Consider the following 18117-nt stretch of genomic DNA (forward strand, 5'->3'; position numbering starts at 1 on the left):
GTGTAAAAGTCTTAACATACTCTTTTTAATTACGAAAGATGTGACATAGACCCGGGATGTATTTCCCCCCCAAAATTAATTTGGTCGTCCTACATCCGCTATTAAAAAACATCCGGGATACTCAAAAATAATAGTATGTCTAACCGTACGTACCATCCATGAGTGTCACTTATCCCATTCTTGAATAGTCGACGATACATTTTTGGTAGCGTCATCTTCCTTTCCTTTCCATCTCAGTTATTTCTCTCTTTCACGTAATCGACTTATAGCAATAGTAAATGCATTTCTCTTAAACCGCCATACATTCTTATCAAAGATCTAAGTCTCACGCAATATCCACGCTAACTCGTACCAAATACTCTTTTATTAACATATTGTACTCGGCATTGATTTCGAAGCCTATCATAATCATATCTTTACTTGTCGTGGGTGATAGCCTTACTTTATCGCTTTATCGTCATGTGGTGAACTCATAACTCATAGCCACATTTTTCTTTCCGGCTTATTCCTTTATGTACTTTTTTACTTGTTCTATCTTAGTAAAATACGACTACTTCTTAAGTCAGGTACTTCGCATGTTTCCTTTTTCTTTCTATACCCATGCACCTTACTCCGTTTTATAATTCCATCCCTTATTCCTCGCATACAACCCTATTCTTAACTCAATACCGCTTTGTCCCTTCAAAATATATTACTTCTATACAATCCATTCTCTGCTTCCAACACTTATTCTACTCATTCCCTCTCATCTTTATTATCTCGATCCTTATCCTAACAATCGTTCTATTTAGTCATTCATCTTTCCGTAGTCCCGGTATTTTACATCCGGCCAAAATATCATTCGTGATCTCAATTCTCCGCCACTACTTTGCTATGTCACCTTTCTACGATTTCTTTTTTCAAGGTTGACTTCCTCTTCCTCATGCTTGCTATTATTCCTGTCATTGCGAAACCTCTATGCTAAAATTTCCCTAACAAGGTCTTATAAGCTTTCTTATCCACTGCTTCATGGCTCGCTTAATGGTTTCACACCTGCATTCACTCTCTATTCACATAGAACATGTCACCTTTTTAGTCGTTTCCTCGCTATACTTTACTTACTTTGTATTACGGATCTTGCTACGTTCTCCTTATATCCCAATCATAATCAATTCTCTGATGCCACTTCTTGCTCTCATTCGTAAATCCGTTTTTATAAACCAAAATAAACCTCGTGGAGTAAGCATACTTGGCTCCGTAACTCTTTGATCGACCCAATTACACTTACCACATTAGTTGTCTTACTAAGTTATTCACATTATATAAACCTTCGTATTCTATGCCCTCGTCTCGCTCCCGTCTGTTACTTCATTTTACTAATAGATTCCGTCGTATTTCACTTGTGCTTATCCATCCCAATCGATACTTCACTATCACATATATATATATATATATATATATATATATATATATATATATATATATATATATATATATATATATATATGGAGTTAACCTTTCTCTTTTTAGATCATGTTTTAATACTACCAATCTTCCCCGATTTTCTCTAGTATTCTCTTTATCATAAATACTTTCGTGTAATCACCCTTACCTTCCTCTTTCCTTTCACTTCTCGTTATCTTTTAATGCTTCCTTTCCTTTTGCACTTTTTAGTTCTGTCCTTGGTCTTCTTTGGATCTCAATTTCGATACGTTCTATTTAGCTTAACTCAACGATACTTTCATAGCTTGCCGTATGTCCTTTTCACTCTTATACGTTCCTTAACATTCTAACTCGAATTGTTCTCGTGTCTCTTCTCCTCAATTTATCCGTAATATCATAGGCGTATGTCCTTCGCTTATCATCCTACCTTTGGCCTCAACTCTTCGTACTTACACTAACTCACCTCTGTCAACCGATCCATTACATATATATATATATATATATATATATATATATATATATATATTCTGATAACGTAGCCTCAACGAAGTGACTTACCTCTGTGACTTCCCATATCATCACTCACTTTCTCCCGTCGAAATACTTATCACGTAAAATCAAAGAGTTAGTATAAGGAATCTCATTTCCTATGACTGCCTCTATCGCACGATCTTAGATGTGAAGAAAGAGTAACCACCCTAGATGTTCGTAGCCTCCTCGTTTATAACGTGGCGCGCTTCACACCATAAATGTGACTCTCTATTGGACACCCACTTCGCGTACAACCCTAGGACGAATCAAGCCCGATACTAACTTGTCACACCCCAATCTCGATAGTAATATTTACGGGCACCGACCCTTACTTGTGGCCGGCTAACCCGACGGTTCTCAAGTATACTCATAATCTTACCGGACTTTAAATCATGGAATGAGTGCATAATGAAAGCTTTTCAAAACATGCTTTTCGTCTTTCTCAAATCAAGTAAAATATGTAATTATATGAAATTTGTAACATAACTATAATGATACATCGCTTACGTAGCCGCTTACAAGGCCGATACGTTATACACGTGACCGTTCGCAAAGTCTCTAACATAAATCAATATACCATAACATATACTCCGACTCCCAAGAACACCGAAGGAAACGTGAGTTCGCTAATCCAAATTGGAACATCTTCGCATTAATATCTCTCATCATCCGTATACCGCGTGGCATGAAACGCAATGTCTATTGTGATGACGCGCACGAATAATGCACGAGGTATGTAAGGCACGAATAACAACATAATATAGATATAGAAGGTAACATGGAATAAGAGATAAATCAGACATCTTGATGACCATAAGCATCTGATGTCATGCATGCTCACTTTTAAAAAAAAAACTTCTTCTTTACTTACATATATATAATATCATCATCATAACGTACCCGACCTTTTCGTGACTCGAATGCCGTTAACGTAATCTACCCCTTTCTGTGACTCGACGTGTAACGCACCCGTCCTTTCGTGACCCTAAGGTGTGTAACGCACCCTACTTTCGGACTCGGTGTGTAATAATTAACCGATCGTTGTCGTACAATAGGGGGCCAGACTACTTAATTATACGCGCGCGTAGTAAAATACATACATATATATATATATATATATATATATAAAATACGTATGAGAGACAAATAAAAGCTTACGACTTATCGGAGCGATTGCAGAAGGGCCTGGAATCCTCCAATTTATATTATGGAGCAATCATCATCGCTATATCTCAATTCGAAGGAACAATTATTATAAGGTGAGATCAACAACAATGAATAAAATCGAGAAATCATGAAATAATCTCAATAATTTAATAATACTATTAACATCAGAAGTTTGGAATTTCTAGAATTAAAATCATCACCATCATAATCATCATAGAAACATTCTCATCTTTAATACTGCCATTCATTCTAAAACATGTCCGTCAGTGGTTGTCATAAAGCTTATAGAATCATAAATCTTTGACTCGTAAAATGTATGACATTTTGAAAAATATTTATGGATTATCAAGAAAGGGAGTCATGCCTTGGATCATGAACTCTAAGGAATCATGAATTTAGCTTTGGAGAATAAGAATATTCTGAAAACATTTATGGATTCACATAAAGGATCATGGGACATTTGGAAAATACCTATTGGATTCATAAGAAAGGAATCATGCCTTTAGAAGAAAGTGGACTAGCCTTAACATACCTTGGAGCTTACTTCCGACTTTCCAACTTGCTTCCTCCGTCGCGCGATTTATTTAGATCGTTCGTCATCTCATAATCTACATAGGCAACCATTCGTATTATCATTAGGATCATTGTCACACTCTTATATTAAGTCTCTAAATAAATTCTTTTTAAGGTCTGCCGAAATTCAGACAGCATCTCCCCTATTTATATGCCTAGCCCGAATTCTCAATACCAACAATCAACAACCAATAACAACAACAAAACAACAACAACCTCATTACTACCAAAAATATTCCATCAAATACTCCACATGATATTTTCTCCAACTCCTCCACAAACGAATTCGCTACATAATTATTCCATAAATTTATCTCCGTAAATAAGCCTTAAATGATACCAAAAGAGAAAGATTCATACCTTCTTTCGCTTAATACCGCGATATCTCCAATACTTGCCTTACTCCCAAGCCATAAATTCACCGCAACACAATATTTTAAGCGTAACTATACGCCGCGAACTCCGAATGCCAGAGATTTTACTTAACTCACGTTGAAATTTAATGGAGGAAAGGTTAGAGAACTCTCTAGCATTTTTGGGAAATATTTTTGGTTTCTTGGCTGAAAATGAGAGGTTAAACCCCATATAGTTGCTCCAAAGTCGGCCTTAGTCATAGCATCGTTTCACCGCTTTACCGTAGCAAAAGATCTTTTGTTCATCCGCGGAAATTATTTCGAGACCTAAAACTTTTTATACACCGATCTCTTTATTTGCATACTTGGATATGTTCAAAACTCCACGTCTGATCCGTATAACTTATTCAATATCCCAAACTTAGCAAAACTTATTTTATTTTATTTTTTTTAGATTCGTTTAACCTCCAACCTTGCGGCACTTACTTATCACTTGTTGAACATAACATAAACACTTATAACTTCAAACATAATCCTGTCCTTTGAGCTTATGTGACTAACCTATGATGCAACTTAACGCACGAAAATACGGGATGTAACAGGAGTTATTTATCATGTCTTAGGTCAAATGAACAAATGAAGATTCATCTGAATATAAATATATATATATATATATATATATATATATATATATATATATATATAAATATATATATATATGTAAAAATTCATGAAAACTTAAATAAATATCGGATGATCTCAACCCATAATTTTTAAAGCTACATCTAGTTCGATGTTAAGAATCTTAAAAGTCGAATCCATCAAGCTTAAATCGTGGATTAGTTATAAATCTAGCTTCATATCAAAGTGAGTAATTCCTTTTGTTTACCTCTACGTATGGTTCGTCTAGTAATTTTCACACTTTCATTATGATCAATTATTTTAATGAGGCTTGGTCAATGCTTTTGTCTCTATCATTAGCTCAATTAGTCCTCCTCCTTTTACTTTCATTCACATGGATCTTATCTATGCTAGCCTAAAAGTGCATCTTAATCATGTGAAATTTCGCGTTTAGATCTTTTTGCTATTTGACTAATTATAAATTGGTAGCAAAGGGTTATCCTTAGAATTACAAACTGGATTTTACTTGTTTTTTTTCAAGGACTGAACACCTCAAGTAACAGGCTGGGAAATATATAATTAATTCCATGTCACCAGTAGATAAAAAAAATTCCCAACCAATTTTTTCTCTTGAATCCAAGATTTTAAAGATTAATTTTCAAAAAATGTTTAATTAAAAATTAAAGAAAGTTGTATGACAGATTTGTGTAAATATCTAAAAATATCTCTTGTTGGCATAAGAACAATCATCTCCATGCATATCATACAAAACCACCAATCATGCCTTCTACCTCTTTTTTTATTTTTTTAATTCTTTTTATTATTTGAATAGTATCTTACTTATTTTTCTCTTGAGGTAGCAACAGCATGTAAAATAATTGAGGTGCAATCATGTATTAGTGAAAGTTAGTAGGCGCTGGGCGAGGTGCAAGCATGTATCGATAGGAGATATATAATAAGCATAGAGCACTTGTAAAATAATCGAGGTGCAAACATTATATATATACACACACACATACATCCTTCAAATTTATCAAGCAGTTGGATGAATGTCTTTAGGTCGCGAACCTTTTTCAACATAAGGTGGTCTACTAATGGACTGAATACACCTCGGATATTAAGCCAACTTAAGTCAATGCACCTAAGAAAAATGAATTTTGGTTTTTATTTCTTATCTTAAGTTGACTAGAGTGGGCTTTGAAAAGAGACTTGCACCGAGCGGACAACTCGAGATGGAATAACGATAAACTACTGATCGCCGTTAAATCAATTAATCGTCATGAAAATTTAGAAAGGGTTTTATAGTAAAGACGGGCAGCGAAGATCGTATAGCCGCTTTGTGAGTGTGTGAAAAGTGTTTGTTGCCTTTTGATAAATATGCCATGAAATGCAATGTTAGTATACGTATAAAATAAACAGATAAAGAACTTAAATAAATAAAGCAATTAAAAGTTAGCCACAAAAATGTCACGAAAACTCTTTTGGTTAGAACTTGCATAAATCTTTTACGAGTCGCCATTCTGTTACGTCCGTTTGACCCTCGCGTAAGAACGTCAAAACTTGGCTATTTGTGTAAAACAGAATGCCACCAATTTTTACTAATTAGGAAATCATTTTAAAAGGTATTACGAAAACCTTATTTTTGAAAACCAGACAAAGGGTATGGCTCCGATGATTCCTCAAGAAGGTATTAAGCACCTCAAGAAATCCGCAATCGCGGTATTGGGTTTAAAAATTTTTTGTGGCTAAAAGAACAACTTATGTTCAAGAATAAAAGAATGATTTTAAAAGATTATTTATGTAATGATTTTAAAAAAATGATTTATGTAGTAACAAAATATGTATATCTATATATATATATATATATATATATATATATATATATATATATATATATATATATATATATATATATATGAAAGTATATGTAATAAAAATGTTAGTATAAAATGATAAGAAATAATGCTACATAGAATAGTCCAAGTGTAAAATACAGAAAAGAGATGATGTTAGTATGGATAACGCTCGCATAAAAATAATGCTAGTGTACGATAAAAGTAATACTACTATAATTAGTAAAATAATGTTAATATAATTAGCAAGATAATGTTAATATAAATAAAAGTAATGATAGTAATAAATAAGAATATGTTAACGCAAATAGTAAAGTTGCTTTTGCATATTTGGCCTATCATGTTAGCATCGATAACATAAGTAAAATGACATTATAAATATTTAATAAATATAAAATAAAGGAATAATAGAGTGTATATAAAATGTATTTTGGTGTATATAGAGTAAAGAATGTATAAAAGTGTGTGAAAAAATGTATATCAATATGTATTTGATAAAATATTCTTTTGAGAAAAGGATGAAGTTAATTTGACGTGTAAAAAGTACCGTTTGTTTTATTTGAAAAGTAATTAAAGAATGGAGAAAACATTACTTGTACAATAATTAATTTAACAAATGACCAAATGAATTGTAGCAAAGAGTTGATAGAATAATCATGTATAGAAAAATGAGAGAAAATGAGGTGAGTTTAAAAGAACAACAATGAATATCTACTTCGAATTGAGAGATGGCCTAATGTATTGCCTAGCGTCAAAAGATGTAAATTTAACTAGGTGTATTTAGTTAATCTGGTAATAAAACATGATTACGGCCTAAGTTTTGCCTAAACGAGTAGTGAACTTGAAATAAACACAAGTAATACTCTCCCCACTATCAAAAATAAAGTGTTCACTACAATATGAGTTTATGTTTTGTACAATTTTAAAAGATACAAAAAGTAAATACAAATGCTGGTTCAATGAAGACCTTCCGATTCTTTTCCTCAAGGTTGCCGAGGTGTATCTGTGCACCGCATAAACACTTAGTAAAAATATTAATAAAAAGTAACATATAAATAAATAAAATGCAAACCTTACCGTAAAACAATTATAAAACATATAAGCCAGACCACATCCTTGATAAAATTAATATATATCTGTTTTTTAAAAATGAAGGCGTTATTTTTTCATTGACCAAAAGTGTAGCATTTCTTCAATATTAATAAACTAGCAAAAGGTAAAGGCCAAAAACAAATTAAAATTTCCACCGTAGGCTATGGCGAACTAAGTAAAGAACAATGAGCAAACAATACGCACAAGTCACCGGAAAAACACACAAAATTAGTAGCCGTAAATGGTGATGGCGTTGGCTCATATAAGTGAAAATAATATTTTAACACAATGGAGCATTAAGAACATGTATTCATCATCCAAAGTTCTCGCTCTCTAGATTCTCTTTTGTGTTATTTTTAGTAAATATATGTCCGTGCAAAGCATTTAACAATTAAAAAAATCTACAGCAAAACAATGAGTAAATAAAAAATGTCAAACATATAGTTAAGGAGATCTAAAAAATGTAAGAGCCAAAAAAAATAAAAAAAGAAGTGAATTGGACGGATAAAGGTGTGATTTTAGGGAAGAGAAGGAAAAGACGTGGGGCCCAAAGAGGAAAAAATCAAAATCAAGAAAAAATGAGGAGAGAGTTAAAGATGGGATAGGTGGAATAGTAGATGGGTTGATAAATTTAATTTTACACTTAGTAATGTAGCCGAATAATTAATACAAAAGTAAATTTTGAGACGCCTCTAAATTACCTGTATTTGCAATAAACTTCTTTGCCTTTTCTGAACTGACAGATTGTATTAAAATATAACTATATTACTACTACTAATAAGCGGGAATCCAACAGCTCTGGTCAATGTGAAATTACGGGAAACCCATATGATCTCACTTTATTCCATTCTTGGTGACACGTGAAAAAATCCAAATCCAACATTCCCTGCTACCCTTTTTCTGGGCCGTTGGTCCGTACTTGTGCACCTTATTACCTGAAGTGCAGCTTTGTAAATCAGGCCAAGTTTTGAGTCATTTTTTATGCCCAAAAAGGTTTTGAATGTGCTGATGCATTGTGATGGTGACATGTGACTAATTTGGTGAAAACATTGTGGAGCACAGTATTAATTTATTTTGTGTTTCATTACAAATCAGACTTTGATCATTTTAATCAACTCATAATAAAGAAAAGCAACTTATTAATTTATATTCATGTAATGGCATGCTTATTGTATATAATTCACATATTTAAGTATTGTTATATATAATGTCTAACATATAGCAATGCAAGCCATTTTAACGATCATCTAAATTGATAAGTTTTCAAGAAAGGGAAAATAATGCAATTTTCCCAAAACTAAACATAAGAAAAAAAATTATTTTTTAAAAAAAGTCTATTCGATAAAATATATTTTTTCGATGGAAAAATTAAGTTTAGATTTAGAAAAAGTTTGAAACAAACATCTCAGCTATGCAGAATAGAGAATTTAATATTTTCACTCCTAAAGGCTATCCTTATTTATAAATCAACTTTACTAATTTCATATACAAATGTGACCTCTCTCTATAATCTGCAAGATCCGCATATAACAACACTTCTCTATAACAAATCAAGTTTTTTCTAACCGATTTTTTATGTTATATTTTACTTCTCTATATTAGCATTTCACCTATAATAGCAACATCTAATTTTATAGCAGTATGTTATTTCAGAAAATTACCCCTCATATAACAGTTATTTTCTTTTTTTGGTAATATAATAATTAACCATCTTTATAAAAATAAAACTATCTATGATTAGTAATAACAAGTGTGTAGATTTTGACCAAATATTTGATCCTTTTAATACACTATTTATGACAAAAAATGTCATATGAATATATATATTTTCATCATTAAAAAGATTTTTGTTCGTTATACAAATGTGATTAAGCTTAGAATTTGACAATAAAAAGAAAAAAATAGATTTTATGCATCATTTTTGCCTATAACAAATAATATATTTAATGCCAAATGCCAAGTATGGGTGATATAACAACAATTCTCTATAATAGCCAAAAAAATTCGGACCGAACGATGCTGTTATAGAGAGGTTTGAGTGTATAATATATATATCGGCTAACCATTTTTTTTTTTCTTAGAAGAAGCGGCTGATATTAATTATGCATATGCTAAAATAATGGAATTTATATTCTATACAAAACTTTTAGGAAGTACTTCTAATTAGAAATGATAGGTCGGTTTTTCCAATAATTAACACAATATCAATTGTTTGACACTTTTCATTTTTTGAGAGTCAAATGAGTAATTTTTTCATATGTTTTTTAAATATTTTAAATTATTAATTATGGTGACTTATAGTACGGGACAGAGAGAGTATTAAACCAAGTCTGTTTGTAAAACACAAGAGGTAGACATAATGAAGGGTTGAGCTACTATAACATATTGTTTTTGGTCTGATTCAATATGAAAAATAATTTCAAAAGAAAATTAGAAAAGGAAAATGGTTACCTTCGATTATTAGAAAAAGGACTTACATTCTGTGCCTCTAATTTCGCTAAACAATAAAAAGTTGGAGATAAACCGTTGAAATAAATAGTCATTGCACTAAGGAAATACAAAGCTAGGGATAAAATTATGCATCGTATATTTAATACGAAGAGACAAAAAAGAAATACGAATTTCGAACAAATAAATTATTATATATGATTATATCGCAAAAAGAATTCTTCTTTACGAAAATATACTTTATCTACACAATCAATGAGGGGGAGGGGGGGCGGGGAGGAGGAGCGGATAAAGGTTAACGTGAATTTAATATTTAAATTATAAATTTCATAAATAATTATAATTTTTTTTATGTTGGGCCCCGGGCTTTCCCACTAGTATATTATATAATAGAAATGAATCAAATAAAGTATTAATAGTACTAAATAGTGGAGGGATGATTCAGCATAAATACCAAATTGGAAACAGCAGTCAAATTGGTGTGAAAGGCCTTTTGAAGGTGAAAGCTCTGTTTGTAAAATGTCTCCGAGAGAAATTTAGTTGCTCCCCTCTCCCCAATTTATAGCGACATTTTCTTTTTTTAATCAATCTAAAAAATGAAATATATTTTTTTATTTGATAATAATTTAATTTTAAACTTTATCTTTACGCTAACGATATTTATAACCACACAAATATCTTTTACTTATTTTAGACCACAAGATTCAAAGTTTTTTTTTATTTCTTAAATTCTCGCGCTACTATCAAACCACATAACATAAATTAATGATATTTTGGACCAACTGAGAAATTGTGGCAACTGGCAAGCATGTCAAGTTTTGCACAATTAGCAATATGGTAAGAGTTAATGGTCAAAAACACACCTGAATTATCACTTTTTTCGAGTTTCACACCCAATCTATCAACTGTTTCCTTTTCCTATTTGAACTATTACCATCTATGTATTAAAATATATCTCGAAAGTGATTAGACCAACTGTCAGTTGTTCTATTTTCCTAACTGAATACTCAACTAGGTGTGTTTTTAATACATAAATGGTGATAGTTCGATAGGAGAAGGTAAACTTAACTATAGCGCTGTTTTTGACCAATATCTCATGGGCATGACATACGAATTTGCAGTGAAAGTATTGTGAGGTTGAGAATCTAAGTAGGATATAGTGCGAGTAGCCGAGTATTCTCCTTATTAGTAGTATTAGTTAGTAATCGCGTCGATTTTTTTCTTCCAGGCGTACTAGTATCTGTTTCTTCTTTTGCTTTTATCTTGCAACTTTATTGTCATATTTTTCTTGATATCATGTTGTTTTTTCTTCTTTTGCTTTTATCATGCTATTTTATTGTCATATTTTTTTTTTGATATTATGCTTTAAATCATTTTTTCCTTCCTTTGAAATTAATTTATCTAAAAATGTCTCCTCCCAAAGGTCAGGTAAGTCCCACTCGTGGGAATACAGGTGTGTTGTTGTCATTGTTGTATCTCATATGGAAATGCTGCAGCACCTTCTATGACTGACATTAGTTAGTTCAAGGAAACTTCCAGTTTTCTAAAAGTAGTTCTCTTTTTCTCTTTTCAAATTTGTTGATGTTTCTTCCAGTTTGTAAAGTTTTCATCTTTCCACCAAGAAAATTATGACCTATGATTTTCCCATTAGTCAAGGAGGATCAAAATCTCTTCAGTTGTCTGTAAAATTGTAAAGTTTGTACTTTACTTTCTCTGCCAAAGGAAATTGTAAACCAAGAACCAACCATTCTTTATGGATCTTTTTCAAGAATCTGCAACTTTCCCTTCCATAACCATGGATAAGAAGGTTCTACTAGATATGCTTCGAGGAAGTTGCGCTCTGTTGTTAACATTGCAAGGGCTTTGAATATGGAGGCCCAACTCAGAGAACTAGAGTCCTTTCTTGGATCAGCAGGTAATTGGCATTTTTATGATGCTGAGAAGCTAAAGCTCGTTTTATATGATGCTGAACTTGTCATTGACGAGTATGAAATTTGGTCTTTGCAAAACCGGTTGCTTCCCAGTTCGACATCATCAAAGATCCGTGGTTTTTTCTCTTACATTGCCTATCGAATACGATTGTGGCTTGAAATTCGAAAGCTCGTTAATAAATTGGATAAGATAGGCAAGTACCAATGATTATCACGCTTTGTGGTATTATTCCTTATAGAGCAAGAGGGCTTATGCATACACGTGCATCTGTGTTGTGGGAGAGATCGATAGAGATAAGACTGGTAAATGCTTTTAAAATCAGGTGTTGTGGGGAGGGACATCGATAGAGATACTGTTGTTGAAATGCTTTTAAAATCAGGAAATGAAGCAAACCTTTTTGTATTTCCGGTTGTTGGAGTTGAAGGCATTGGAAAGACTACTCTTGCAAAATTGGTGTATAATGATCCAAGGATAGTTAGTCATTTTCAATTGCGTTCGTGGGCTCATGTGTCTCGTGTGTTTAAAGTAGAGAAATTGTTGGAACAAATTGTGAATTCAGTTAGAGAAGATATATGTGAGAATCTTGATGTGAATGAACTGCAGAATCTAGTTCAGGAGACTTTGTATGAAAAGAATTATTTGATTGTTTTAGATGATGTGTGGAATGAGGACCCAGTGAAGTGGGATGAATTGAAGAAGTTGTTGATGGTGGGTGCTTGTGGAAGCAAGATTCTTGTAACTACTAGGTTAGAGGAAGTAGCTTCGGTGATGGGGACGGTTCCTGCATACTGCTTGAAGGGTTTATTAAGTGAAGATTGTCTGACTTTGTTCTTGAGAAACGCCTTTGAACAAGGTCAAGAAGTGTATTATCCAAATCTCGTTGGGATCGCGCCAGAGGAAATCCCTTAGTCTTAAAGGCTTTAGGATCATCATTGTACATGAAAACTTGCGAGTTTCACTGGAATATGGTTAAAAATCATGATATGTGGAACTCAAATCATGACAAAATTTCACCTGCACTAAGACTGAGCTATGAGCAATTGCCATCTAATCTCAAAGTATGTCTTGCTTACTGCTCAATATTTCCCAAGGGCTGTGTGATTGAAATAGATAAATTAATACAGTTGTGGGTAGCAGAGGGTCTCATTAGTCAGGCTTCTAATGAATCCGAAGATCTTGAGGACATTGGGACTCGATATTTCCAAGAGTTATTGTCGAAATCCTTTTTTCAAGATGTTGAAGAATATCGTTCCATTTTTACCTCAATCTGTAGATTGCATGACCTTGTACATGATCTTGCACTGTCAGCAGCAGGGTTTGAATTTTGTCTGGTGACTTCTCATATACAAAACATTTCTGATGAGGTCAGACATGTGGCATTTTCTGACTATGATTTGTCAGGCAAGGAACTGCCAGCATCCCTTCTCAATAACCAGGCATTAAGGACCATATCCTTCTCCATCGGTGGCATAGGGCCAATGAGTACATTGTACGTTGAGAATTGCATAGCAAGATTCGTGCAACTTAAAGTTCTAGATATCAGTGATTCATGTTTTGATGAGCTGCCTAGCTCTGTTGGCGAATTGAAGTACTTAAGATATCTTGATGTAAGTGCCAATGGCAGCATTAAAGAATTACCCAATTCGATTAACAAGCTGCTGAGCTTACAGACACTTAGAGTTTCTCATTGTGCACAACTTGAAGGGCTACCTAAAGATATTGGAAATTTGATCAGCCTAAAGCACTTGTATATAACCGCCAAGCAAGCCTGTTTTCCTGATAAAGCAATTGGCTGCTTATCATCTCTTCGTTCTTTGTTTATTTACAGCTGCAACAATCTCGTATCTTTGTCTGAAGGTCTGCAACATCTGACTAGCCTTCGCACATTGGCAATCATCGGCTGCCCAAGACTGACCTTTTTCCCAAGTGCTATGAAACACCTTACTGCTCTGGAGAATCTGTTGATTGTTGACTGTGAAGAGCTTACATTGTTGGAGTGGCAAGATATTGAAGGGCTTAGGATGCTCCGGTCACTGGTTATCGGAGGCTTACGCGAAATGGAGTCAAAAGATGTTCAATGCCTTGGGAGCCTTCAGATGTTGGTGCTTGCTGGTTTACCACAGTTAGCTACTTTGCCTCGATGGCTTGAAGGTGCTAGTTCTACTCTACAGTATCTGAGGGTAGAAAGGTGCCTGAATTTTGCAGCATTGCCAAAGTGGCTGGAAAATCTCACCTCACTTGAAAAACTTGAAATATCCAAGTGCAGTACATTATTTTCATTGCCCGAGGGGATGAGTTGCCTCACTAACATGAAGGTACTTAGGATCGACAACTGACTGATCTTGAGTTCAGAATGCCAAGGCAGGACCTCTCATATTTCTGAGGCTCAAATAAATGGAAATTGGCTCAATGACCCAACAATCCTTTGTTGGTTATCATGTTTCATTTTTATGTATTTTCCAGTTTCTTCTGTTTTTGTTTTCTTCCTATCTGCTTGTTCTTATCTTGGCTGTTAAGTGGGCACTCTAATTGCTTTGTTTTATGGGAAAATAAGCTACATTTCTTGGATTATCATGTGCTGATTAGTGTTATGCCTTAAATGGTGGTTTTTTGTGCCTATTATCAAAGATAATCGTGTAAACATTGCACCATCACAGCCAGAAGTACTTTGAAGCTATGTTGTTCGGACTCTTCAAAATGCTTCCGCACCCGTGTTGGATCCTCCATAAATGCACTACATTTGATGGATCCAACACATACCCAGCAGCATTTTTGAAGAGTCCGAGCAACATGGCTTTGGAGAAACCGGAGGTAAAATGTGTCTAGACATGATAAATATTAGTAGTACTAGTTCATTTTGGATGTAATGTTAAAGGTGATTCACTCTTAAAGAGAACATTGTATAGATTTCTCATTTCTAAGCGAGCTTTTATGTAAAGTATGTAACGTATGCAGCCAACTACAGGGCTGCTTGCTTTCTGTATTACTTACTTTTTGTTTAACAATCCAGCATCTGAAGTCCACTAGGCTCAACTAATACAAGTTCGTGCCGAGTAGACCTACTAAGGTGGTACGGCACTCCCTACTGCATATTATATTTGCTCCTTCTTTTCTCAGCTATGCGGATCATAACTTTACTTGATTCTTAGGTACAAAATAAAGAAGAAAGGACGTGGATAAAGATCAGGTATTGTCCAAAGCAAACACCTATTGAATAACCAGAATGGGGTTGCAAATGATTGGAGTCTTAACTTTTTAAATTCATGGACAAATTTCCATCATATAGAACATGAGTGACATCTTAATTTTTTATTGAGCACTTTGTGACTTCTAGAAGGAAACAAGAAAGGGATTTTACTACTTTTATTGGGTATATCATTCTTGTTCAGACTGAAAAACTTAAAAGACATAAAAACAATGATAGATTTCATTTCACTATCCTTTTTCACACGTGTTCACCTGCTTGAAAAGAGAAAAAAGTGTTTGTATTAAAACTTGTCTTGAAATTGACCTTCTCTGAGTACGGTCAATTCCTTCTGCTTATTTTCGGACATGAACGAGACTGACATCATCGATGACAGGTCCGCACATGTGACCAAAGTCATATATTTTTGTGTGATAGAATGGATTATAGAAAGCTATTGTTGTCCTAGTTTTATCTGCTTGGAACTCGAGGATTGCAGTCTTGAACCACCCCTTTCCTTGTGATACAAAGGAAACTTCTGTACTCGCCTTGCCAGCGAATGCTTGAACTGTCATTGATCCGTGGCAGTCATTGTTTGCATCGCCAATTGTGAAAGTCAGGTTGTAGAATTGTTTGGGGACTGTCCTTACGATCTGTGCAATGCCTGTTTCCCTTCCTCCTATTAATTCAACTGCTGCATTTCCTGAAGGCACTAAGAAATGCTTCGAGTCGATGTATTTCGCTGGTTTCATGAACTGAACCATCCATCCAGGGATTGGTGAGTACTTGTCTTGTTTCAAAGGCAGGACAAGCACCCCTGTCGAGAAGTTCTTGAATACATGAGGACCAAGTTCAAATCCACCATTTTTCACCAAGTTACCTGCAAATGTCCAGGAACAAGGTATTGCATCAGGATCTGATTTAAGGTTATTACATATATACCATTCTACTTAGCTGTTATGTTTTCGACTCTCTCGAAATCTTTGTTAAACACCTGTCGGATCCTCCAAAAAAGTACTACTTTTGGAGGATCCAACACACATGAAGGCATATTTGAATAGTCCGAGCAAAATTTAGCCTATTTGACTAACTGGGACTGATTTCGAAGAGTGGTCTCGGAAAAGGCCATACGGTACAAATAATCTATTGAGAATATAATTAATAAATAAAAGTATGCTCTCTTTAATAGCTTAAGCTTTTAGATGAGAAGATCATACACTTCAACATGGTATTAGAATTAGGCCCATCCCAATCATTATTTGGGCCTCCATCTTATATTGTACACGTCCTGGATGTCCAGTCCTGGGTGTGCGGGGGAGGGGAGGAGGGAGGGTGGAGGGATGTCGAGTCCCACATCGGCTCACTCGGGCATGAAAGGTCTCTTTATATGGTCTAGGCAATCTTCCCCTCATGAGCTAACTTTTGGGTTGAGTAAGAGACAACTGACTTCACATAATCCAACGTACTGTAGGATTGAATCTTACCTTTAGTATATGTTGCCATAGGCATTTCCTTGATTGCAACATGGTCTATAAGTGGTCCACATGTTGGATCTTCTTGTATACCAGGGTTGTGAAATATGATCTCAATAAAATCAGATGTAGATTCGAAAGCCCACGCGTAAGTGTCACCGCCATCGGCACTGTACAGTGTCTGAATGGGAAGATCACTTGACATGCCTCCAGCCGACACCTTAAGGACCTCATCTTGAGCACAAGTCCTGGTGGCTCCAAATGTGAGGGAATATATCGTGTTTGGCTTCACATGCACATGCTGAGAGACGGAAGCCTCATTCCCTAACAGAACCGCGTGGGCCCCACGAGGGATCGGGAAGTAGAAGCCACCTGGCTGGGGCCCACCGGATACCCACTCCACTATACCACTGATTTCCCATTCGGGCAAGGAGTATTTGCCAACAATCACTGTTTTGTTTAGATCTGATGGCCTTGGCCCTTCCTCGAAGTCTCCATTTTCCAGTAGATCTGTGGAGTATTTGAAAGAGATCAATATTACCTCACAGCTTACACTATATTGGAGATAACATTTGCCCAGATCTAAGTAGTTAGTTATATAAGGAAATAAAATAGCTCAAGAATCCTTTTTTGTTTTGCTGTGACTTAAAGACCTGCATAATTGTTAAAACCATGCATACAAATACAAAAAATGCTCAAGGGCAATCTTATTGGACTGAGGTGTAAAAGCTGGCTACAAACCTCAACGTAGTTGATTCGCTACTCCAGGTTCTAAGTGCAGTCGACAGACCAATAACATTTTCCTTATACAATATAAAAACTTTTTCTAAGCACTACTAATCTCAAAGAAGAATTCACATAAAAGTAGATCTTACCATCAAGATGTGGAATAGTTGCAGAAGCAAAGCTGATGTACAAAGAGAAAATGAGTAAGAAAGATAGAGAGAAGAGGGAAGCCATTTTAGTGCAAGAACTTGGTGAAAAGAATAAGAAAGTCTCGACTAGATTGAAGAGAAAAAGCCAGGAATCTGTCCTATTTAAAGAGTAATGTAAGTAGAAGAGTATAAAATTCAGTAAAAATAAGATTAAAAAAGGAGGAGATATTTATAGCCATTGCATGGTACCACTAAATATGCCATGAAATGTGTCAGGTTGTCTCATTTTACTTTTTGTTTGATTGAAAACCTGTCATTCTTTTATTATTAAACATAGTTCAAGTTTTCTGCACAGGTAGTTTAGTAATCTTTCACGCTATCAGATTGAGTTGGTCTAGACCAACAGATTTTCATATCAAGTTTGAAACAGAATTGACCTACTATATTAAGTTACATTGCACCGACAGTGCATCCTATTCTGTTAGTACATATAACTTCAAATTCTTAAACAAGTCCAATACAAACCACGAACATGGCTTACCTAAAATATTAATTGGTTGCCGTAATTTGCTCTGTATCACTTGGAATAGTTGA

General features: G+C 34.5%; 3 protein-coding genes across 4 annotated transcripts in view; 2 read left to right on the forward strand and 1 right to left on the reverse strand.

The window, feature by feature from the left end:
* Nucleotides 1-17693, reverse strand: part of LOC132060312 (protein DUF642 L-GALACTONO-1,4-LACTONE-RESPONSIVE GENE 2-like) — a 93528-nt gene extending 75835 nt beyond the window's left edge. The window contains exons 1-3 of one of the 2 annotated variants that reach the window (XR_009415916.1): nt 17524-17693; nt 16661-17158; nt 15452-16056 (exon numbers count right to left, since the gene is read on the reverse strand). Coding sequence is in view for 1 of the 2 variants with exons in the window: in XM_059453294.1 (XP_059309277.1) it covers nt 15533-16056; nt 16661-17158; nt 17524-17608 (1107 nt within the window). In the remaining variant the exon portion in view is untranslated. Of the gene's footprint in view, nt 1-15275; nt 16057-16660; nt 17159-17523 lie in introns of those variants that run through there. The other variant, XM_059453294.1, reaches the window with a different exon arrangement.
* On the forward strand, nt 12299-12901 carry LOC132061622 (disease resistance protein RGA2-like). Its single transcript, XM_059454395.1, has one exon. It carries the CDS (start codon nt 12299-12301, stop codon nt 12899-12901), a length of 603 nt encoding a protein of 200 aa, XP_059310378.1.
* LOC132061623 (disease resistance protein RGA2-like) lies at nt 12958-14328 on the forward strand. The gene has a single exon (XM_059454396.1). The coding sequence runs from the start codon at nt 12958-12960 to the stop codon at nt 14326-14328; it is 1371 nt and encodes a 456-aa protein (XP_059310379.1).
* Nucleotides 17694-18117: the final 424 nt, after the last annotated feature.

This window comes from Lycium ferocissimum, chromosome 6, assembly GCF_029784015.1.
Source record: "Lycium ferocissimum isolate CSIRO_LF1 chromosome 6, AGI_CSIRO_Lferr_CH_V1, whole genome shotgun sequence".
In the NCBI taxonomy this organism is placed as follows: domain Eukaryota; kingdom Viridiplantae; phylum Streptophyta; class Magnoliopsida; order Solanales; family Solanaceae; genus Lycium; species Lycium ferocissimum.